The following is a 24,160-nucleotide window of genomic DNA, read 5'->3' as shown; positions in this document are numbered from 1 at the left end:
AGAATTACAAAGAGAGAGAGAGAAACAGAGAGAAGGTGGTGGTGGTGGTTGATCTTTGTAGTGTGCAACGTGTTGTTGATGTCTGGTTTTTAGAAAAGGATATTTCTCCAGACACTATTTTCTAAAATGTCATCTATTAAAAGCCGTCAATAAAAGACATCAAAAGAATACAAAACCATTATTTGTAATAAAGAATTGCTAATGCAAGAGAGAAATAATGACCAAAATTCCGTTAATGCATGCAGTCGCCAACAAAGGGAAATATGGTGCTTGTAAGGAGAGAGTGTGATGTGTGCCGCAATTCTATTTACGACGGGTGGGTTTAGCACGCTGCTCTACAATGTTTGATAAGATTTAAGAAGCGACACCTGATATATATAGACACTGAGGCGATGTCAATTTTTCTTCACACACGTGTGGGTAAGCAGCTAATGAATTGTAAATTATCTAATTAATCTAATGACAATAAGGTTACGTAAGATGCAGAGTAATGTTGGATGTTTTTTTTTTTTTTTGGTGTTGTTACTTAGCCCCAGGCCAACCGTGATCGAAGCTACGTATTATAACAGGTGTTCCTTTCGCCATCATCATTTTTGTTAAAATTTACATTGTCAGGGGCATAGCAACGGAAGAAGGTATCAGGGAAGGGAAGTCGACCCCTTCTCTAATCGGGGAGCACAAAATTTCCACTGTCCTGTTAATTAAAGCCATGGTGTCAAAAGTGTCTTTATTTTAGGGAGCTTAGAACCCTTACTACGTCACCATACTTTATCCAATGATCCCTTCTGACGGCAGTGTATTGTTTGGAGAATATTCGGCTACTGCTTTTAGCAAGTCGAAGACCATGCAGAGGCTCCCTCGCTAGCCTTGTGCGTTTTGCGTGAGAGAGCGGCGGGCAGGCAGCTAGACAGCATCAGTGTTACTTAGTGAACTTAGATAACAAACTGTAACCAATAGACTACCTTGCAAACACAAAAGAAATGCAAAATATATACAAACATTATGTAAACAGAAACATGGTGACATATTACTAAAGTGGTGGTGGTGGGAGGATAGAGACGGCAGAGTAGTTGACTGAATACTGAAGTCTATTTAGTTCCCCTCTCTTTCCGATATGACTTTTTTTGTTCGATCGTTTGTCCCTTATTTCACCAGGATCAATCCGAAAGCTAGCTCTAAAGAATTATATTCAATTCTACCGGCTATATACTCTTTCACGTATTGGTGGATTTGTTCCAATCCAGGAAATTCTGATAATTAACGAGAAACAGCTTCACAACAACTTCTTTTTCAGTCTTGAATATCGTTTTATTCATTTAATTCATTTATCATCCTTAAAAAATAATAATCGAATTTCTAACAATGACATTTCTATGGTATAAGGATCTTTTACAGCCCTTCAAGGCAGACAGTGTTCTGTGATTTGTCAGGTTTAGAAGAAAATAGGTAAATGAAGTTGTGGAATTGAAACTGCATCAGTTGTAAAAATAAATAAGGTTTCTGCAATAACCACCACCACCATCATCACCACCACCACCATCACCATCATCACCACCACCACCACCACCATCACCACCACCACCACCATCACCACCACCACCATCATCATCATCTTTTAACGTTCATCTTCCATGCTGGCATATGTTGTAAATATATGAGTGATAGTATTAAGATCTTATCACTCAGTATCATTTTATGGCTAAATAAATGTGACTGGTTCAATCCACAGTGACCACCACCACCTCTTCCTGTTCCTGGTGACATTTTGATCTCAAAATTTTGCTAGTAATTCATTTGCCTTGTTGCCAGTCGTGGTTGTTTGTCCAAGAAGTTTGCTTTATATCTGGGTGATTTCAGGTTCAATACTAATGTATGGCATTAGGGCTGCGAACTGAGGCAGCACCTTTGACCATACAAAGTTTGTTAGATGGAAACTGAGTCAAAGTCTGTTGGAGGGGAGGGGCTTGTTCCCACATCTCTTCTCACGTAGAGTGAGAGAAAGAGAGAGAGAGAGAATTGACATTAGTATGTGACAGGTACTTTATTTTATCAACCCAAGGATGAAGGGCAGTTCACCTTGGCAGGATTTAAATTCAGAACACAATAAATTTGAATAAATACCATCAGGCATTTGTGTGATGCTCAAACAATTCTATCACTTTTACTGATCCTGATATAAGTCTGGAAATCCTCTTTAATCACCATTGATAATCTAATATCTATATTTTCTTGCCAGAGTGGGTTGGATGGGTCTGCCACAAAACATAATGGGTTCTGATATTGGCACAATGCTTCATATTTTGGGGTATGGATATACTTGAGATTAAATTGACCCCAATATTTGGTTCTCAGATGAGGTCCTTATGAGAGTTTGTTGTTAAACTTTTTGTTCAAAATGTTGGTTATACTTTTACATTGCACAAAATATTTAACTTTTTAAATATAATTCTTAATAGCATTTAATTATAAAAATATAATGAAATTTTTTTAAGACATCAAAGGGTTATGAGGGTCCAGTAGAGTAATATAGGGATCAAAGGGATCCATAGGTAAAAAAGGGTTGGGAACCACTGGTTTAACTTATTGATTCCAGAAGAATAGTTTGAGCATTAAAAATACTTTCACTGATGTAACTGTTTCCCTGGCACCTCAAACATTTTAGTGGATTCATAATATTGATTGTCATTTTGACTGTCATCATGTTTCTGATCTTTATGCATATATATGTGTGTATATATATATGTATATATATATATATATATATATATATATATATATATATATATATATATATATATACACACACATATACACATATATAACTTTCTCATTTCTGTTTTATAAATATTATTTTAAGCAGTTTAGAAATCTATGGTCTTATCTCATACTGATTCTGATTGATCCAGTGTGGTTAGAGTGCAGTTTTATCCAAAAAAAAAACTAGTTTCATGTTTATTTATTCATATCCAGAAATATCTCTTCTGAACTGACTCATTACATATGGTCGATATTAAATATACGTCAAACCCTTGCTTAGCCCAGACTTCAAGTTCCTAATGAAAATATGTGAATAAATGTAAAATTTAGTGAATTCAGAATTATCCAGAAATGCTTTATGCAACTAATCAGTTAGTTTGAAATCTGATTATCAATAGAGTAGATGTTTTTTTTTTTGTTTAATTTTCACTAATCTAATTATGTGATCAATCTCTATAAAGTTTTAACCGTTTGCTTGTTTGAGCAAAGCTGTTACGTAACATAAAAATCATAAAAACGCTGCTGTTGTTTTAAAAAAACAAACAAGCAAAAAAAAAAAGGGGGAAGAAAACATTACTTTATCAACGTCCATTGTAATTTCAGTGAAAAAATATTTCACAGAAATGTTTCCCAAAAATCAATTTTGTCAATAATAACCTATATTAATAGCTCCATGTGTTGTGACTGCTAAATAGAAGAGGAAAAATTCTTGGCATGCTTCACACATGTGATCTCTATATTTCCTCTATTATTTATATCTTCTACAATACTGTTACGATGAGGGTGGAACATTATCTTTTTTTAATACATCCACTGTTGTCTTAGAATGCTGGCCATTTTCTCACTGCTTCAATGTTGCAGTTTCAGGAGTTCTTTTTTTTTTTTTTTTTCCAAATTTCTAGAAATTTGGTTAAGGCCAATCGGTAAGAATTTCTAAGAATTACTATCTTAATGTTGTATTTTATGTTTCTCACTCTTTTTCACATTTGACTAAAACACAAAGAATTTCTCCAGGTCTTTTTCTAACAATATTTCTTATATTGACTTTGTTTCCTCCTAATAAATTTCACTGACAAAGCTATTGTAGAAGAGACTTGTCCAAGGAACCCTAAACCAAATAAATGTAAATTGTTTCTTAATCCTTTTTGATCCCACTTGTCTGAGATAATCCCTGATTCTGTGATGCAAACCTTCTATTAAAATTTCATGGGAATTTATGTTTCAAATGCTAGCTCAATAATGACAAAGTTATTTTAGGAAATTCTTTATTATTTTCAAAATTAATTTAAACAAAGGCCATGTATATCCTTAGAAATATGGTAATGAAAGGGTTAAGACTTCTGGTATTCCCTCTAATCCACCTCTTGGACTAGTTCTCTTCCATCAGCTGCTAATAGTGACATCAGTTATTGGAATCGATTCCATCAGTCTTGGAGAGATTTTGAAGACCATAGGCACAGCTCTTTCTCCAGGTCAAATCAAAAAGAGGAAAAGGAAAATTTACTTAATTTATCAACCCCAAAAGGATGCAAGGCAAAGTCGACCTCGGCAGAATTTGAACTCAGAATGTAAAGACAGACGAAATACCACAAAGCATTTCGCCCGGCATGCTAGTGATTCTGCCAGCTCGCTGCCTTGGCTGGAAGGAATATTGCAAGGCCTTTCTTTCTACATTCTAACAATTCTGCCAGCTACACTCCATTCCTGCCGCCACCATCTCTCCTTCTCCTCCTCCTCCTCCTTGTGTTCATGTAAAAGAATCCAAAGTATTTTTGGTCAGAATTCTATGCAAGACATTGACCTTCTCTGATGATGAAACAGCAGAATCTTTGAAATGATCTGATACCTGGAACTATGTTCCTCAAGGTGAGATTGTACCCTACCCCCACCTCCACCCCTACCCCACATCTGTCAGGTGGAAAGAAGTTTTGGGATTTCTTCAGATGCTGTTTGTGACATTGTAGAGTCCTCCTCCAACTTTTAGTTCATGTAATTGAAAAAACAGCATTTTTTATGGGATGACTCAATATGTAGAATATTTTGGACGGATATGGTTGGTTCGAATGTTAAAGGTTTAAACACAGTCGTGGACACCACAAGGTTGTTGACCTCTGCTTCAGAAGCCAAAAAAGTGTTCTTTAAACATTTGTTGTTGTCAAGGACAACAATAACAGATATTCCCTCATAACTGTTAGTGTCTAATGGTGATTTAGAATAAAGATAAGTGATTGATAAAAATGTTTTGAGAGCAGAAATTAGACAGCACCACTAATGAGACCTTTAATTTCTTAAACAATCAAATAACATTAGACCAAATATTGTTATGGAAAGTACTTTTCCAGAAAAGTAATTCCTGCAAATAATTATTTCCTCTTCTTTTGATGATATTTCTATATTTTCTTCATGTTTTCTCATCATTCAGACATTGTTTTTCCATTTGTTCTTTTTGCAGATTTTATAAATATGTCAGCATTTATTTCGGTTGTCAGGAAATTATTTATTGATAATTATCTTCATTAACCAAAGTGGTTAATGGAATTGTTACTTTGCTTTCGTTGTCTGTCCTTGACAACTACAAATATTTAAAGATCATTTTCCCTGCTGAAGCTGAGATAAACAACTTTCTTGTTGCCATGACAATCTTTAATTATTACTTTTATTTAGATGGTTACTTTTATTAGATGGTATTTTATGGCTGGATGCTCTTCCTGTTGTCAACCTTCTAAGTCCCATAGGGATAACATATATATCTTGCCTGGAACAACTGGAACACACACTTATCCACCTTTTGATACTTGGAAGCAGCGCTACCATCTCTATCCTATTTTCCTCTTCAAATGATATTTGAAGAATTTGATAAGGGCTTCGTCAAATAGGAAAGTGCCTGTCTCCAAACCTTTCAGACAGGTCTAATAATAATAATAATAATAATAATCCTTTCTACTAAAGGCACAAGGCCTGAAATTTGTGGGGAGGGGACTAGTTGATTACATCAACCCCAGTGTTTCACTGGTGCTTAATTTATCAACTCCAAAAGGATGAAACGCAAAGTCAACCTCGGTAGAATTTAAACTCAGGACATAGCAACAGAAGAAATACTTCTAAGCACTTTGCTAATGTTTCTGCCAGCTCACCGCCTTTCTAATAATAATAAAATGTTGTTCAAGTTTTTAATTCAGTTACACTTTTACTGGTTCTAGCTAGTAAGTGTGGCCATACTGGAGCACAACAATCACAGTTATCTCATTAATTACAATAACCTTATTGTTTTACCTTACTCTGTACATGTTCTTATACGTATAGATATATAATATATATAAATTTCTTTCTCTCTTTCAGTTTGAATGAGTTATGATGGAAACCAGCGCCGCTGCCGTATTCAAGGGGCCTGGTCCACCGGCCCTGCCCAGGAGCAGACTGAAACACAGAGATTATGGGCAGGGCCAGCAGCTTCTCGGCCCTACTACGTTATTCAGAATGTGTCACATGTATGTATAGTTTTTATATTGTTACACACTGAGCAGAGGTTCAAATCATTTGAGAATTTTTGTTTTTTGTTTTTTTTACTGTTTCTAATAAATAAATATAGAACCATGCTTAACGAATCAATTGTAATATGTAATTAACATATTTATGTAATTGATTATTATATTTATTTAATTATCATCTGTAATATATAATTATCGACTACAATATGTAATATTAATAATAATTTGATTTTAAATCATGTAATAAAAAAACAAGTCAAAAAAATTCCTTATCAAATATTAACATATTATTTTTATTGATTTCTAAATTACATAACATTAAAATAATTTATATATTTTTATAGTTTTTAACTGATTTCTTACTGGAAATATATTTTAACTCCTACAGATTTGTAATTTCTATTATTTGTTAAATGTTCCAATATTTCTAATGCATGTGTGTGTGTGTGTGTGTGTGTGTGTGTGTGTGTGTGAGTGAGTGAGAGACTGTGTGTGTGTGTACAGGCACATATATATATATGTATGTATATATATATATATAACCCATGCTAGCATGGAAAGCGGATGTTAAACGATATATTTTCATGCATACATTTATATATATGTGTAAAAATTGGTTGAATCATTAGAGTGTCAGACAAAATGCCTTGTGGTGCTTGTTCTGGTCCTTAACATTCTGGATTCAAACTCCTTCAAGGTCAGATATGCTTTTCATCCTTTCTGAGTCAATAAAATAAAGTCAAGAAACTGATTTGGTAGATGGAAACTAAAAGAAGCCCATCGTACACTCACACACATACATGTGTGTGTGTCTGTGTTAATCTCCCACCACCACTTGACGACTGGAGCTGTGTGTTTACATCCCTGTGACTTAGTAGTTCAGTAAAAGAGTCTGATAGAAAAAGAACCAGGCTTAAAAAAAATTTAAAAAAACAAGTACTTGGGTTGATTCATTCAACTAAATAAACTTTAAGATGGTGCCCCAGCATGGCCGTAGTCTATTGATTGAAACCAGTAAAAGAGTAAAAGACTTGTGGGTCACTTGTCCTACTCAGTTTGTGTATAAATAATTTTGTGGGAATATTGATTCAGTTTGTCTGGGAAAAAGGTCAGTATTCATACAGTAGCAGTGGAGTTCATTATGTATGTATGAATGTGTGTGTGTGTGTGTGTGTCTATCTATCTCAACCTCTATATATGTGTTTGTGTGTATAAGTATGTGTGTGTGTGTATATACACATGCATGCATACATGGTGTATAGTATCAAATACTAATGGTACATATACACTGCTCACTAATATCCAGTGTCTGTATCTGTTTACAAGTGAGATGTTTGTCCAGTATATTACTGGTACCAGTTTCATTGACTTTATCTGGATGCTGTAGAGTGAAGTCCATGCCAAAAGCTGCCAAGATCTGCCAGAATTATGACCAGCATATTGGCCAACATGTTATTTATTTTATCCAACTTTCTAATCCGTCCCAACACTCTTCTTTATGTATTCATCTGTTCTCTGCTCTATATAATGTCTCTATTGATTTGTGTCGACTGTTCATGCATGTTGTTTATTGTTTCCCTACTGTGAGGTGAATCATGTGACTGAGTTGTAATTCTCACTTTCAACTGTTGCTGAATTAACAACAATTGTTAATTGATGCTGTTAATTGCTTCTATATACATATGAAAACTGTAATTATTCTGGAATTTTAGAATTTATAATTTGAAAACCCCTTTTGTATTCTGTAAGTATTCTTAAGCAGTAAACTATTTAAAAAAATGTTATGTTATTTCAATGCTACAATAATAATAATTTAGAAAAATCGTGTCAGTTATTCATTCTGTTGAGTTTGGGTAGGTTTTCGACACACAGCTTTCTGTTTCATTAATGTCCTTTTGTCATAAATAATTTAGATTAATTCTGATTAGTCGTGGCATCTTTTTAAATTAATTTAATGGTAATTTTAGATGTTTGAAATGAGTTAGCATTAATTGGTTTTACAATTTCTAAACAAGATTTATATATAAATTTATATATTGTTCAAAGACTATAAAGAAGATATGTTTTTATGAAATTCTTTTATTAATTCATGAATAAGCTTACATGGTTGCTTTACTTGCTAGAAATAACACCCAAATCTCCTTGAAATCATTCTTTGCCTTCTTAAAAAGGAGGACACATTGAATAATGTAGCCCTAGATACACTGGGCCAGAAATAGGCATTATGAAATGGTTATTGCTAGAAGATCTTTGGTCATAGATTATCTTGAACAGGAGTGACCTGGCACTAAACACCAATAACTGCTCACCAAAGTATCATGTTTGTTTCAACTGATTGACACTGTCCCCTCTCCGGCTCTGCAACTCCACACTCCACAGATCGAGCCATCCAGCACACCACTCCACACTCCACTCCACTCGTCATTTAGAACAACAACAACAATTATCTCACACTCAGTTCTGCTGTGACACCATTATGAGCAATCGATGAGGGAGTCTCTTCATTCTTGCTTGACTGACCAGAAACAGCAGCTAAATCTCAAATCTCACGATCTTAAAACTGGGGATGGTACATTAAATAATGCACTGACAATTTTTGCTGAAACATATCTAAGTTAATCTTACACACATACACATGCATACAAAATATGCATATGCATATATATACATATATATATATATATATATATATATATATATATATATATATGTATATATGTTTATGCATGTATGTACATATGTATACATATGTGTGTATATATATATATATATATATATATATATATATATATATATGTGTTTATCTATGTCTATCTATATATATATATATACATATATATATATATATATGTATACATATATATATCATATCTATTTATGTCTGTGTATGTATGCATGTGTGTATGTGTATGTATATATATATATAATCGTGTGTGGTAGTATGTACTACTGTTTCAAAGAGAGTAGTAATTTATTGTGGGAATTGGTGATTTCAATCTCCCACAGTTCCCAGTCATTTCATCTGAGTTTGGGAATCTGTAGTGAAGGTTTGAGAAGTCTTTGTTGTATTTACATGTTGTAGGTTTGGTTTGGCAGCACCTGGGTTCCTCGGTGCAGTTTTTGTTCATTTTTGCTTTCACTGATTTTTATCTTTTAATGTCGGTAGAATTTGTTTGCGTGTAGGGGAATGCCTGTTAGTTTGGACAATAGTTCTGAAAAGAGTTGGAACAAGATATGATCGGTCTCTACAATGGCTAATTTGGCTATTAAAAGGAGGGAAAGCGAGAGAGAGAGAGAGAGGTGTGTAGAGGAAGAGAGAGAGAACAACTTATTTTGGAAGATGGAATATAGAGAGCAGTAGAATTGTAATTCTTTTGGCTTAAGTCTTTTTTTGTTTGAAGGTCATTTAGGGTCAGTGAGGAATGTGATAATATATAATGGTAGTAGAATTAGTTGGTTGGTTGCCTGGTTGGTTGGTTGGTGGGTAAGTTTTGTTGTGATTGAGGTGTAATGTTGAATACATTGTGTTGGTCATAATTGTGGTCAAAGAAGGACTTTAACCCTGCAGCATTCAAATTACTCGAGTAAATGTAATAATTATTTGTTCTCATTGTTTTAAGTTTATAATACATTATCTTGTTGTTTCAAACTTTTCATCACAAGATTGCTTATTTTTATAATGATGTTGCAGGGTTGGTGTGAGAGACCAGATCTGACTTGTTTGAATATAGAACAAGTAGAATATTTGGGTCGGATATGGTCAGTTGAAATGCTAAAGGGTGTGTGTTTGTGTGTGTGTGTGTGTGTGTGTGTGTGTGCGTGTGTATATAACAGACATGGGGGCATGATACCATTTTTCAACTCATTAAATTATGGTAAACCATCCAATCCTTGCCAGGTGGAAATAAAATGAATGCACACACACACACTCAGAAGATTTTTGTAATTCAGCTATACTCTACCTTGTGTAGTGAGTAACTTATTCTCCCATGTTTTTAGAACTTGTGAATTGCATCATGGTTTGTACAAGTAACGATGGTGGACATGTTGACTATTAACAATCACAAGAATAAATCTGTTTAGATATGAAGTAAATTCTTTCATTTTTTTCTTTACACAGATTAATTCTACCATTTGTAGAATTAACATTATATGAATTTAAATTTGCTCAAGGACTTTTATAATGGTTATGTATTATGTGGTGTGTGGGGAGTGGTGTGGGGAGAGGCTGTGCTTGTGGTTATTGAAGGTCCACTAAGACTGATGAGATTGATGTGACTAACGGTTTACTTTGAACATCTTCAGGAAAATATGTGGGCAAGCAGAGAATTATATAGATCTGCTGTTCAGAGGAGAAAAGCCTGGGTGGGTTCTGGGAAGTGGGGCACTGAGGGGGGGGGGGGCAAAAGTGTGGACAGAGAGAAAGAGAGAGAGGGTAAGAGAGTATGAAAGCAGCTAGTTGAGTGGGACAAAGGCCATTGCAGTAGAAGAGGAAAAGGGAGACAGAGGAGGATGTACTGATTGCAATTTGAAGAACCAGTACCAATTTGGAAAATACTGGAAAGTCTGTGAATTAAAAAAAGAATTTTTTAAATAAACAAAGAAAACAGAAATCCCCTGAAGTTAGATTAGATCTTTGAAACTATTTCCATCTTTAAAAAAAAACTATACTTTCTCATCTCTTCCAGTCTCCTCTTGGTCTGTGTTATATTTGGAGCTCATTTAACAGCTGCTGAGTCTCTTCAGTCAAGTACTGGCACCACCATTTCAAGTGATGCATCAATAGAGGTTCCATGCTTGCCTACCATTGCTCTAGATGCAAGTTCTACACCCCTTGCAGTGGTAGGTAGTAACTTTATGTCTAATTGTGCTTTTACCCCCCACTTCATATTAATGATGGGAGCCCCCCATCAAAGCTGCACAATTGGCTGCTCTCTCCTCCTCCTCTCCCTCCCCCTTTCATTCGTAGTTAATTACTCTGCTAACCACTGTAGATTCTGTTAGTACTAATTTCATGTAATATTGCTTATCCCCCCTCCCTCCACTACCACCACCACCACCATCACATCCTTGCCCCACATTCCAGTTTAGCATTTATTCTTATTTTAGAATATTATTGCATTTCAAGACACAAAATTATCAAAAAGACAATTATATGATTATAAAAAAAAAAAAAAAAAAAAAAAAAAAAAGATCTATAAACATTAATCATTCTTGCAATTCTATTTCTTCTGGCACTTGAATGTCCTGAGTTCAAATCTGACCGAGGTCAGCTTTTGAGGCAGCAAACTGGCAGAATTATTTGCTAGACAAAAACATGTAGCAGTATTCCAACTGTTTTTACATTCTGGGTTCAATATCTACCAAGGTTGACTTTACCTTTTTCACCCTTTTGAGGCCAATAAAAATAAGTGGAGCACTCAGATCAACATAATTGACTTAGCCCTGCTTCCAAAATTTCAAACCTTCTGCCGATGGTACAATGGACTGTTGTTATTATTATTATTATTATTATTATTCAATTCTGCCAAGGTTGACTTTGCCTTTCATCCTTTTGGGGTTGATTAAATAAGTACCAGTTATACATTGGGGTTGATGTAATCGACTTAATCCCTTCCCCAAAATTTCAGGCCTTGTGCCTTCAGTAGAAAGGATTATTATTATTATCGTTGTTATTATTATTATTATTATTATTATTATTATTATTATTATTATCATTATCATTATTATTTTTATTATTATTATTATTGTTATTTAATTTTAACCCTCAAAATTTCTCATTAATGTGAAATGTTCAAATTATCATTTATAAAATGAAGCAATTACATGTAATTAAAGGATTAATTAGTTTGGCTTCTCCCCCCCCCCCATGTGTTTTATCAGATTATAGAATTATCTCAGTGTTATCTAAGACTTTTGGAACAGTTTTGCATCCACAGGATATATTTGATGTGAGTCAGGATAGACAAGAAAGTGTTGTTTAGTGTTCATTGAAGCTTGTGGTGTGTAGGGGTGGTACCAGTGATATATTGGGGCTTTGTAGTTGTTTAGCTCCAGCTCATGATTAAGCAAACTTCAGATTGCAGACATCCCAGCCTTGACTATTCTGTCTTTGTTGAAGATGTATAAATGCATCCAGGATATATTTTACCACTGTATGCATAAGTCTTTTTTCTTTTTCAATCTGGTAGAGTGTGATTTGAGGGAGATTTGCCTGCTATTTCTGACAGATTCTTCATGTAGACAAATGGATGTATTGTATAATATGGAACTGTTAAATAAAGAAGCTTAGCTGTTTGTGATTCAACAGGATTGTAAACATTTGCTGTTGTCTCTCACTATTTCATAAGAGTTATCCAATATTAAGACCAATTCTAGAAAACCAAGAATCTAGTGATAGTCTGTGTTAGTAAGAATTAGTCCAGTAGAGTTCATAGAAGTTTGGTAAGTCTAGTTGCCATGAGTGATAAAGAATCTAATGTTTCAAACACTTGATGTGTGTCTGAGAGTGAAGAAGAGGAAGTGCCGCTGTTGCTTTGGTTGTAAACGAGTAACAATGTTAGTTGTGTTTAGTCTGTACATAAACATGGTTCTTCTATTAAAAATATTCCATAGAATATGATTCTGCAACTACAAATTATATCCGATTCTCTACTCACTACATTGCAATCACCAGAAAGTGCTGCCACATTACAAAAAAAAAGAAATTCAAAACAAAATTACAATACTAACATTTACTAACAAATTACAATTAATTATACAGATTTTAATTTCACAAACATGAATTCCAATTAATATTATACCATTAACCTTTCATAGAATCATTTGTAACAAAACCCTGCTTTTGGAAAGTTCAATACCTTAAAATCATTGATTATTAGCATGAAGCTCGCAACCATCATTAATAGCATCTTTAAAACTGTGATGTTTGGGCTATGATTCATCTCCATTTATGTGTAAAACCATTCCTTCTCAAATTGTATCTTATCTCTCTCTCTCTTCCACACACACACACACATCAATCAATTGCATGAAGTTCAATAAAGATCAGTTATATCTCACAGTATAAAAACTGTAATGTTCTTTAGCCCCAGGAGAGCCCCGATTGAGTAGAATTATGATCAAAGGTGTTGCATCCGTGACCATTTCAGCTACATATGTATGACCATAATTATCTAACATGTCCTTCCATTGTGAAGACAGTAGGGTGTGATTTGAGGGTCATTTGATTGCTATTTCTGTCAAACTGAATGGCTACTGAGATATCATCAAGGAATCAAATCGATATTATTTCCCCCACCCCTAATTAGTAAAAACCTTCCTTTCTTTCTTGAAGAACTCTCAGCTTTCAGTTCCTGGCACCCAATTTTTGTCCACTTCCAGTTCACCATTCTCTCTGTCTCTTTTATTGTCTCCTGGAATTCACTCTGTTGTCACACATCTTTGAGATGTGTCTAATCCAAAAATATTTCAACAGTTTTATCAATTTAACAATGTTGTGGGACAAACTGGGAATTGTATATTCTGTCTGCTTTAATTCTTTTGTGGCCATATTTCTTGTGGAACTCTCTGGCCATGTTTTAATTAATTTTGAAAATAACGATTTGGAGGGATTTAGTAGAATTAATAACTTTTCTATTTGTTTAATCCATAGCTGTGAGTCGGACAAAATATACTTTGTCAGAATCGTGGTTATGGATGAAAATACTGGCACTCAGATTTCTTTGAGTTCTTTGGTCTGAGTGGCCTAACCGTGTTCCTTTGAACCTTTCACCTTCAAGAAGAAGTTTCCCAATATTAATCTGGTTTTTGGAACATAACAAAATGTTATTACATTGAGTTATGATGGAAGATTTTAATCTTATGTCTGAACAGTTTAACATTAGAAGTTAAAATAAAAAAAAGGGGGTGGCTTTGGGCAGATTGGTATTCAAAGAGTTAAGCATCTCTTGCACACAATTAACAGTGATCATTGTTGTTTGTTGTTGTAAAGATGAAATATTTTAGATTTTCTTTTATTTTTACATATTTATCTTTGTTTTGTTTGTTTTTACTAACAAACCTGGTTTTATTCCTACCTAAATGTGGTTGAGTGCTTTTTTAATGTTAAAACTTCCAATCCAGTTTATATTTGATTGTAATATTTCTGGAAACATTGTATACTTTGATAAATTACTCACCTATTTCTAATTGCCATTTATAAAACAGTAGTTGTTATTTGAGGGAGATATGGCTGCTATTTTTAGCAGGTTGAGTGACCCTATAGAATGTTGCTCATTGGCTCTGTAATGTTCCAGGAGGAAGATTTCTGGTTACTGTAGTAGAATGATTTTATTACCTAATTACCTCCTGAAACATGATTAAAATGCTGTCAGGTGGGCTATTTTATTTATTTATTTTTGACTACTTTAAACTCTAACTAAAACAAAAATTCTTTCCTTGTAAGATTGCTAAGTTTCACGGAAAAAGTTCAGTTATTGATGCCAAATATTAAGACTAAACATAACCATTGTTTTATATTTCAGAATTCTTGAAATATCCCACAGTTGTAATGTTTAGAATGAAGTGTTATAAATAATAAAAGTTACATTAGTAGAAGTAGACAATCAGAGGGAGGAGGGCCACCTGACAAATAAAAGAAATACCAAACCGTCAAGGAATGAGGAATGTTACGTGGGTTATGATGGGAATGGAAGAGAATATAGGTTTCTTTTTCCCATTTGTTAATTTTCATCATTGTCTGGAAGCAGCAGCAATGGTCATGTGTCATTTCTTTTCTTCTTTGAACAAAAAGAAAAGAACAAATGAATATTTGGTTCATTATTTGAATACAATTTCAATATGATTTAGCTATTTAAATACACATCCACATATGTCGATATAATAATATTACAAATATCATGAAATACTGACCACATATGTAAATATAATAATTAGTTGTATAAAAGTATAATAATTAGTATATAATAATTAGTGTATAATAATTAGTTGTATAAAAGACAATGAAATTCTGATGATTCAAAATACTTTTTTAGCAGCAATATTTCTAGATACTATTTTGTCAAATATTCTGCTTAATTAAAAAGCATACTGTCTATTAATTATTTTAGATTTAACTAACAGTAGTAATTAGAATGAATAATCTTTACTCTGTGTAAACATTTAAATAGATGTTTTAATATAACATGAAATAAATTTAGTACTAAATAAATTAAAAGTTATTAAATATTTTCTTAATTTTGATAAATAGATTTCATACTTTTTTATTGAATAATTTATCTGTTTCATATTTTTGGTACATTTATATATAATCTTCCAATATATTTCTTCGACAAGGCAAATCTGTACATAATCTACAACTTCTCCAAATATTTTTCTTCCACAAGAAATCTGTGCAAATTCGACAACTCTTTATTTCATACGTCTTCTGTTAGCTTTAAGTTTTCCTTAAAACTTATCCTTCTCCTGCTATATTTAACTCTGCCATAGTTTTAAGCTTGCTTTTAATATGTTCACATTTATTACAAGAGAAATTTATGTTTGTATGAAATTTTAAACCTTGTAACAAGATCATATTAATGTAAAGTTATTTCAATTTAACGATTTTTATGAAGATGTGTGTAATGATAAATAGCAGCAAATGATTGGTTGGTTGGTAACATATAAAATTAACTCCACAATTTGTGCATTTCTTCTGATATATTAAAGAAAACTTCCACTCCTTTCATAAAGAAATAGCTTCAGTTTCATAAAGTTTACTGCCAAGAAATACTTAATTTCCGGCTCTTAATTATTACATAATAGTAATTACTAACTTCCCCAACAGACTTGATTCTAAAGACACTTTTAAGTTAGAATTATTTTCTTCAACATTATATTATTATATATTCGCTTATTCTGATTTATTATATTCGTTTAAATTAATGGTACGCAGTCATAAAACCATTTTTATGAATTACAAATAGGAATTAATTAACAGAATAAGCCAGCCAACCAACCGAACAACCGACATCTTCGAAACAGGTTTACTTAAAGTGCTACAGTTGTTATATAACCTACGATTTTGTTTGTTGTGTATTTTTTGTTTTGTTGTTGTTTTCCTGCCTCTATATTGAACTTCTGAACAAGCTGTTCGTTTATTGAAGATACCAGAACGTAGTGGCAGTAATAAAGTAAGTAAAAGTACCAGTAACCCAGACATCTTCCCGTCCAGTATGAACAACAACAACAACAACAACAACAACAATGACAGCAACCAACACACAAAGGCGAATCCAACACAAGTAAGTGTTTCCAAATCGAAATTTTGTAAACAAAGCAAAAAAAAATTTTTAACCCTAATTATTCACAGACATTATTCTAATAACTAATTAAATAGTCTTAAATTATGTTTCAAAGAAACACTTTATTAAACGATGTTCATATTCATTTGATTTTTGACCATTTATTAACTATTTTCTATTATTTCTACAAACTATGTTGTTTGTCCTACGCACAAATGTATTCCAGCCATGAGCTTCCCCCCTTATTGTGTATCGGGAACAACATTATCCTTGTGTCCTTCTAGTGTCCTTCATCTTTTAAAGTGTAGTTTGAGGATTTGAGGGAGATTTGGCTACTGTTTCTGTCAGCTTGGGTGCCAAGTAAAGGCTTCTTGCATTAGTATTGTACAAGTTTAATTATGTGGAGAAGAAGAAATGTGTGAATGAAATGAAGGAAACTTCACTGGAAATAGGAAATTACTTGAATTACATTAATGACCTACTTTGGGGACATATAGAAATGTACTTTGTGTGAATTATTAATAAATATCTCATTTATGTTAACGATAAAAAGCTGCAGAGTCTTATAAACTAACTGCTAGCTGGCCATGCAATGAAACAGTTGCTGACCATCAGACCGTAACTAGGTCTGTATATTCTATGACTGGTTCAGACTTTGTGTACCACACCCAGAATTCCATCTATCATTTCTGTTTGCATTTAGGCATGGCTGACTGGTTCAGAAGAGTTTTTCAAAACCACAAGGTACCAGGTTCAATCCCACTGCTTGGCATTTTGAGTGTCTTTTAAAATAGCCTTGGGTCAATACAATCCTTATGAATGAAATTAGATAGAAGGGAACTAGGAGACTGTGTCGAAGCCTGTTTGATGAGCCGTAACTGTAATTCATTGGTTCAGCCTTGCTGCATATTGGATCATATTGATTCATTCTGTGAATTATAATAAGAGTAAACTTGTTTATGGGTTACTCAGCCACATACATCTTAATGTAGCAACGAGTTCCGTTGATGGAATAACTGAGTACTCGTTGTTGCAAAGGTTGGAGGGTGGGGGTCCAGTCACCATCATCATCATCATGACTATCATTGCTACCATTACAAACATCATCATCACCACCACCACCCCTACCACTACTAACATTATCAATGCCACCACTACCACTACTGTCATCACCACTTCTGTCTTTATTATTATCACCACCACCACCACCACCACCACTACCATCATCATCATGATCATCATCATCATCATCATCATGTCTTGTGAAGTGGAACAAAGGCATTATTAAAATTGGGTTCAAATCTTATCTGTAGAAATCTGTTGAACCTAAACCTAGTTCCTGGATGATAATGTTTACCAAGCTGAGGATTGGATTTCTAATCTCTTCCTTTCCCTCCCTACCCCCACACTTCTCCCACCCTCCCATCACTTATCTTGACCACTAACACTTCCTCTCTCACTTTCTTCATTTCTTCATTTTTTTTCATTCTTTGATTTTGTCTCTCTCCCTTTTTTTTTCTTTCACTCTTTGATTTTGTCTCTCTCCCTTTTTCTCTCTCCTTCCTCTCATTTTCTCTTCCTCTTTTAGATGTGACCTTTCTCCTCTTTCTAATCATACACATCTCTCCTGCCATCTATCCATAAATACTACCAGTATATTCTCAAATTTTCATTCACACCACAAAACCCTTTCAAATGAGCAACACTGATTCCATGGCTCACTAGACATGAACTGCTATTGGAACTTATCATGTACAAGAAACATTTTTACCACTTCTATACACCATTTTCCTCGAATAATGGAACTGCAACTACAATATCTTTATATATCTTATTTCTACTTTCATTCTCTTATTTCCCCTCTATATTCCCTATCTTTTCCACAATAGTTCAAACTCAAATATCTTCTCACACCGTCTCTGATGAAGGGATATCCTTGATATTCCAGAAACAGTTGTAAGACAATTTCATTATAAATGTCCTGAAAACTCCTCACAGTCTTGGATTTGTTATCTCATTCAATCTAATATACATATCATCATCATCATCATCATCATCCAGTGTTTTCAATCCAGGTTTTGTCCCTGTTAACGGGAATGGCTGGATCTACCTCAATGCCATAGCAACCAAGGTAGGCAGGTGCAGCCCACCCCAAACTTTGGGCTGGCTGGTGCCCATTCTCCTTCGCCATCATGAGGCTTTTTTGGAGCTGGATTTTCTACGGGGAGCATGCCTTTGCTTACCCCCAACCTCAGTTTCTAGGCAGGAGTGGTCCCAAGACCAAAGCCAGGTAGGGATGCTACTCCCTGAGACCCCTTTTGGAGCCCCCCCCCCTACCTATATGTACATATACACACATTTAGACATATAAACGTATGCATACGTACAGAAGTCAAATTCTACAAATTCATGTGTGCTGGGATATGCAGGAATGCATGTATACACACACACACACACACACACACACACACACACACACACACACACACACATGCAAACAGTTACAGATACATATACATACTTATATCATGTAAATATACATCATGAACATCTTATCATTTTGTAGAATTGAATTTTCATTTTAAATTATTTTATTTGTTATGCTTCATGTTCAAACATTTCTCTTAAATTTCTTGACAGATTACACCAAAAATCCCAAAAAACTTCTCCTGGGTCGTTGATGGGTTTTTAGCAGCACTTGGATTTCCTAACGAAGCTGCCAACATGATGTATTTAGTAAAACATGGCATAAAATACCTCATTAGTTTAACTGCGGAACTTACCCCTTCCTTACAGGGATTCGAAGGTAGGTTACTAATGAGTCTTTTAAAAGTTTTCTCTTCAGATAGGAACGTCATTACGCTCTTTCTTCGTTTGTTTCCTTTTCAAGGTTATCTCTACAGGTATTTTCTATAGGAATCACATCACTGATTCGTTACATCGTTTTGTATCCGAATACAACTGATGTAAACAATGTAATTGAAGATGGAAAAAAAGGATAATGGGTGTATATCATATTTTAGGGGTTTTTGCTCCTCTTTCTGCCTCACATCCAATCTTTCCTCCTGTTTTTAACTATTATTCCACTCTTAACATAACTGGAATGGTTTATTTGTTGGTTCAGTTGTTTATGCAGCCAGTTGATTGTCCTCCTCCTTTCTGTCATCATCTTCTCACCGTCTTTGAAACAAGGAATTTAGTACGAGTTGTTCAGGGCAGTCAAACTGGAGCAAGCAGATTTATGTCCCTTGCTCAGCTGTAGTCAAATCTCAACTTAAGACCATTCGGTCAATAGTCTATCCCTTTAACCACACAACCGCTCTGTCTTATTCATGTAGACAGAAATAATAAGGAAAATATTGGTTGCCTAGAAATTCAGATTATTCCCATATCGATTGATTTTTAAAATATTGAAATGCAGTATTCAAATCCAATAACGTGATCTTTCCTCTGTAAAGTCACAAAAGAACATTAGAAATCAATGAAGGAATATAGAATGAAGGAATATAGAATAACATGAATAATTTGAAAGACTTTACTGAGGAAAACAAACATATCAATTTTTAAAAGCACTGGTTCACAGATATTTTTAGTGTTTATTATTCTTTTCCAGATAAATTAGTTTGGTCTCAAATTAAGATAAAAGACTTCTCACCTCCAACTCTTCAACAAGTTGATGAATTCCTGAAAGTTGTTGAAAAAGCTCGTTCTGAAAATTCGGTAAGTAAATCAGTTTTTGTTAAATGTTTTATTTAGAAAACTAACAAGAGACTAATATTTTATGATGGCAAATAGGCAGATTAAGAGTTTGGTATTACTACTAATAATAATAATATTATTTTGGAGATTCTCAGATGTAAATCTCATTTTGACTTTTATGCTGATTCATTTATAAACATTTCTCATTAACCCATGAAATACTGACAATATCCATAAATCATTCATCTGAAGTTGGCAACATACAAACGAACACACACACACTTTTAATGATATAGTCTGCTAATGATAATACATTGTGATTTGATGTTTCATATCTCAGCATGTTAGGTATTCATCAGATGGTAAAAACATCATACATGAATATCATTGACAAATATTATTTGTTCCATGTAAAGTTTCTGGTATTGCATTATGTGTTTGTAGATAGCATAAAGAGCATAGCTCATTACATTCAGTTGGGTTCATTAGCTGTCAGTATGGGGTCATTTGATAGTGCAGAGATATGCAATTTTGATCTGTATATCCAAGACAACTTAAAAAAGAAATTCACCATAGTAGATGGCAGTTCATATAGAGATGATGGTTTAGCTATATCCCAGCATGGTGATGGACACACTTTAGATACATTTGCAAAAGACTTCATTAACATTGGCTTAAAAATAACTATCATCGCTCGCCTAAGTATCCTAAATATTTTTAGATGTTACTCTCAACCACAAACAAATACAAACCTAATAAAAAGTTTACATGTTAACACAGAAACCTGCCAATCATCCATAGTTTTCAAAAATCTGATTAAGAAGAATCTCTCTTTTGTCATTGAATAAAGAAATCATTGACAATAAGATTCCATACTACAATAATGCATTATAGAATAGCAGATTGAAGACTATTATTCTGTATAACCCTCATCATCCAACAGTAAGAGATGAGATAATATTACCTGGTTCTCACTTCTCTCCTCCTTGAATATTTAATCTAACATTACTAAAACCTTCAGTAAGTGTCTTTCCATTATCCACAGATGTAGAAAACTATTCAATAGAAATAACATTAAACTGGGTTACAGCTGTGCCACTAATATAAAAAAAAGTTATTAACTAACTGACTAAATTAATTGAAGCTAATTATCATCACTCCTTGCTGCTAAATCACTATGTAATAATACACTCGTTGATTCTTTTAGGATTCCAACTTATTAACTTCTATAAAATGTTCATTAAATTTAACCAATCCAAAGGAATTAACTGATTATAATAACGTTATGCTCCTCACCGTGTTTTCAGACCCAAAATATGAAACTAGAAAACTTTGCAGGAAACAGATAACAATTCATGTATTATGTTGTTGATATTCACACAAGAGGTTTTGTTTCCTTTTTCCAAAGATTATGTAGCATGCTGGGATATGAAATTGTGAATCACAATGTATTATCACTAACAGGCTCTATCATTAAATATGCCAGCTTGGGTTGGACAGTTTATTAGGGTCTGAGACAGTTCTTCTTGGAGTTACGCAGGCTTTTGTTGAAAGACAGTGTTAAGGAATGTAGGTAACATCATCATCATCACAATCATTTAATGTCCATTTTCCATGCTGGTATGGGTTGGATGCTTTGAGAGGGTCTGGTGAGCCATAGGGCCACATCAAGTTCAAAGTGTCAGCTTTGACATGGTTTCTATGACTGGATGTCATTCCTAATGCCAAATATAATGGAAGGGAAAGTGGAGAAGAGTGTCAGAGTGATAAGGGTGGTGAGGAGGATGGAAGGTGGGGACTAAGGAGATGCAGTTCTGCCGTTTGTTATATAGGAGTGGGTAGAGTGATGCAGAGGAGAGATAAGATGATGAGGAAGGGCCAGGGTTATATCCTTGAGGCAACATGTCCAAGAGGGTGACTGGAGAACCAGAAATGGTGGATAAAGGGTACAGAAGTGCCATCCCTCTCCACTCAAGTATCCTGATTTGGAAGGAAAGAGGAAGGAGTGGGTGGAGGTATGAGGAAGAGAAGAATTCAAGGTGCACGTATTGAGTACTTCCCTCTCAGTTATGGGTGTCATGTATTGGTGAGTAGAGAAGATGAAAGGGTACGGAATAAGCACAGTGATTAGGAAAATAACCGGTGGGGAGACGTTGGGGTACAAAATGGGCAACAGATAAGGGGAACGCATGCACAAAACAATAAACAAGAGAGAGGTGTGTGCACTAAGCAAGAGCAAGGGATCAGGTCTTTATATCCCTAATTAACTTGGTCTTTAGTCATTTGCTTCATCAGATGTCACATCTTGACATCATGTCTCACCACATCATCCCAAATCTTCCTCAGTCTCTCGACCATTCTCTTTGAGTGCTCAACATTTGTTATACACTCAGCATCCTCCATCCTCATCACATACCCACACCAGCACCCCCCCCTCTCTTACACGCTACATCTGATGTCTCTTTTACCCAATTTCTCTTTCCCTTCATTTACTCTTTGTAATTCATTCACACTGACAGGGTGTGTTCAGGGGAGCTCACTTGTCTCATTTCTTTTTGCACTCAAGGTGCATGTCTCACTGCATTGCAGCAATGCACTTCAAGTTGCCAGCAGAGATAATAGCATCCTACAGTTTTTCCAATGTGTCCCTATTTTTAGTTAGAACAAACCCCACACTGTTAATTTGGTCCCTGAAGTTGTAAAAACCTATCAACTTCATTGAAGCTATCTGGGGGCGTTTGGAAGAATCCATTTGTTAAGCACTTTTAGGGCCTACTGTCCTGCCTCACCTCTTCGTTACCAATCTGGCTGAAACCGGCTCTGGCTTTGAATACAAAGTTTTGAATTAAAATCTTCCACCAAACCTTAGTCACAATTTATGTTCCTAACACTAGCTTAATGATAACAAGGTTATTTTAATAAATTGTTTGTTATATTTAAAGTAATTGAAAGAAACACAGAGCATCTCCAACAAAAATATTGTAACGAAATGGTTAAATTTACCTTCTCTGTTTGCCTGACTTTGATTGCAACACAGCTGTGTGTGTGTGTGTATATATATGTGCGTGTGTTTGTGTATATGTGCGTGTATGTATGTGTGTGTGTATGTGTGTGTGTGTGTGTGTGTGTGTGTGTGTGTGTGTGCAAAAAATAAGAAATGGTTAGCAGTTCCAATTACAAGGATGGAAGTGATCATTATATATATATTGGGTCATCCCATAAATTATGTGGGGTTTTTTTTTCAATTGCATGAACTAAAAGTCAGAGGGGGACAGGATAAACTACCTGCATCAACTTGCTATAAAAGCAGGTAGTAATTTTACCTTGTACTTACTCTTAGTGAAATTTTTGAAGAGTGCAGTTTCATTTTAACAGTTATTTTTTCAAAGCTATAATGAAAGTGACAAAGGAGCATATTTGCCATATTTTGCTTTATGAGTTCAATAAAGGTAACTATGCAACAGAAAGTGTGAGGAATATTAATGCAGTATAGGGGGATTGGACAATAAGGGTAAGCCAGTGGTTCCAGAAATTCTGAGCCAGAAACTACAGTTTAGAAGATGAACCTTATCTTGGAAGATCTGTAGAGCTCGACGTGGACATCCTGCAAACCTTGGTGGACCAAACTCCCATTGTAACTATTGGAGAACTAGCAGAGAAGCTTGGATTTGGTCATTCAACCATTCACTGACATCTGTGTGCCATTGGAAAAGTCAGCAAATTGGGTCAGTGAGTTCCTTGTAAAATTTCCGAGTCTAATCGCATGCAGAGAGCGAACATGTGCTCTTCTTCGCTGTCATATTTTTGGACTGAATGGTGACTGGTGCCAAGAAATGAGTTCTCTATAAAAAGGTCAAGTGCCAAAGACAGTGGGAAAGGAGAAACACCAGCAACCCAGGCTAAAGAAGGTCTTCACCCACATAAGGTGTTGTT

The 24,160-nt window shown here is 34.5% G+C and overlaps 1 protein-coding gene and 1 pseudogene across 14 annotated transcripts in view; both read left to right on the top strand.

Moving 5' to 3' along the window:
• Positions 1-24,160, top strand: part of LOC106868066 (dual specificity protein phosphatase 23) — a 51,317-nt gene that overhangs the window by 4,638 nt on the left and 22,519 nt on the right. For 6 of the 14 annotated variants that reach the window (XM_089361376.1, XM_089361374.1, XM_089361384.1 and 3 more), the window contains exons 2-6: positions 6,097-6,245; positions 10,934-11,087; positions 16,391-16,528; positions 19,169-19,334; positions 20,142-20,248. In XM_089361376.1, coding sequence (XP_089217502.1) covers positions 6,109-6,245; positions 10,934-11,087; positions 16,391-16,528; positions 19,169-19,334; positions 20,142-20,248 — 702 coding nt within the window. In that variant the 5' untranslated portion in view covers positions 6,097-6,108. Of the gene's footprint in view, positions 1-31; positions 421-6,096; positions 6,246-10,933; positions 11,088-16,390; positions 16,529-19,168; positions 19,335-20,141; positions 20,249-24,160 lie in introns of those variants that run through there. The other 8 variants (XM_052972297.2, XM_014913177.3, XM_089361383.1 and 5 more) reach the window with 4 other exon arrangements.
• LOC128249341 (U6atac minor spliceosomal RNA) lies at positions 23,367-23,469 on the top strand (annotated as a pseudogene).

Source organism: Octopus bimaculoides, chromosome 13 (genome assembly GCF_046866305.1).
Source record: "Octopus bimaculoides isolate indiv1 chromosome 13, ASM4686630v1, whole genome shotgun sequence".
Taxonomy (NCBI): Eukaryota; Metazoa; Mollusca; class Cephalopoda; order Octopoda; family Octopodidae; genus Octopus; species Octopus bimaculoides.
Note: the sequence above shows the minus strand (reverse complement) of the source record. Positions and strands in the feature narration are given on the sequence as shown.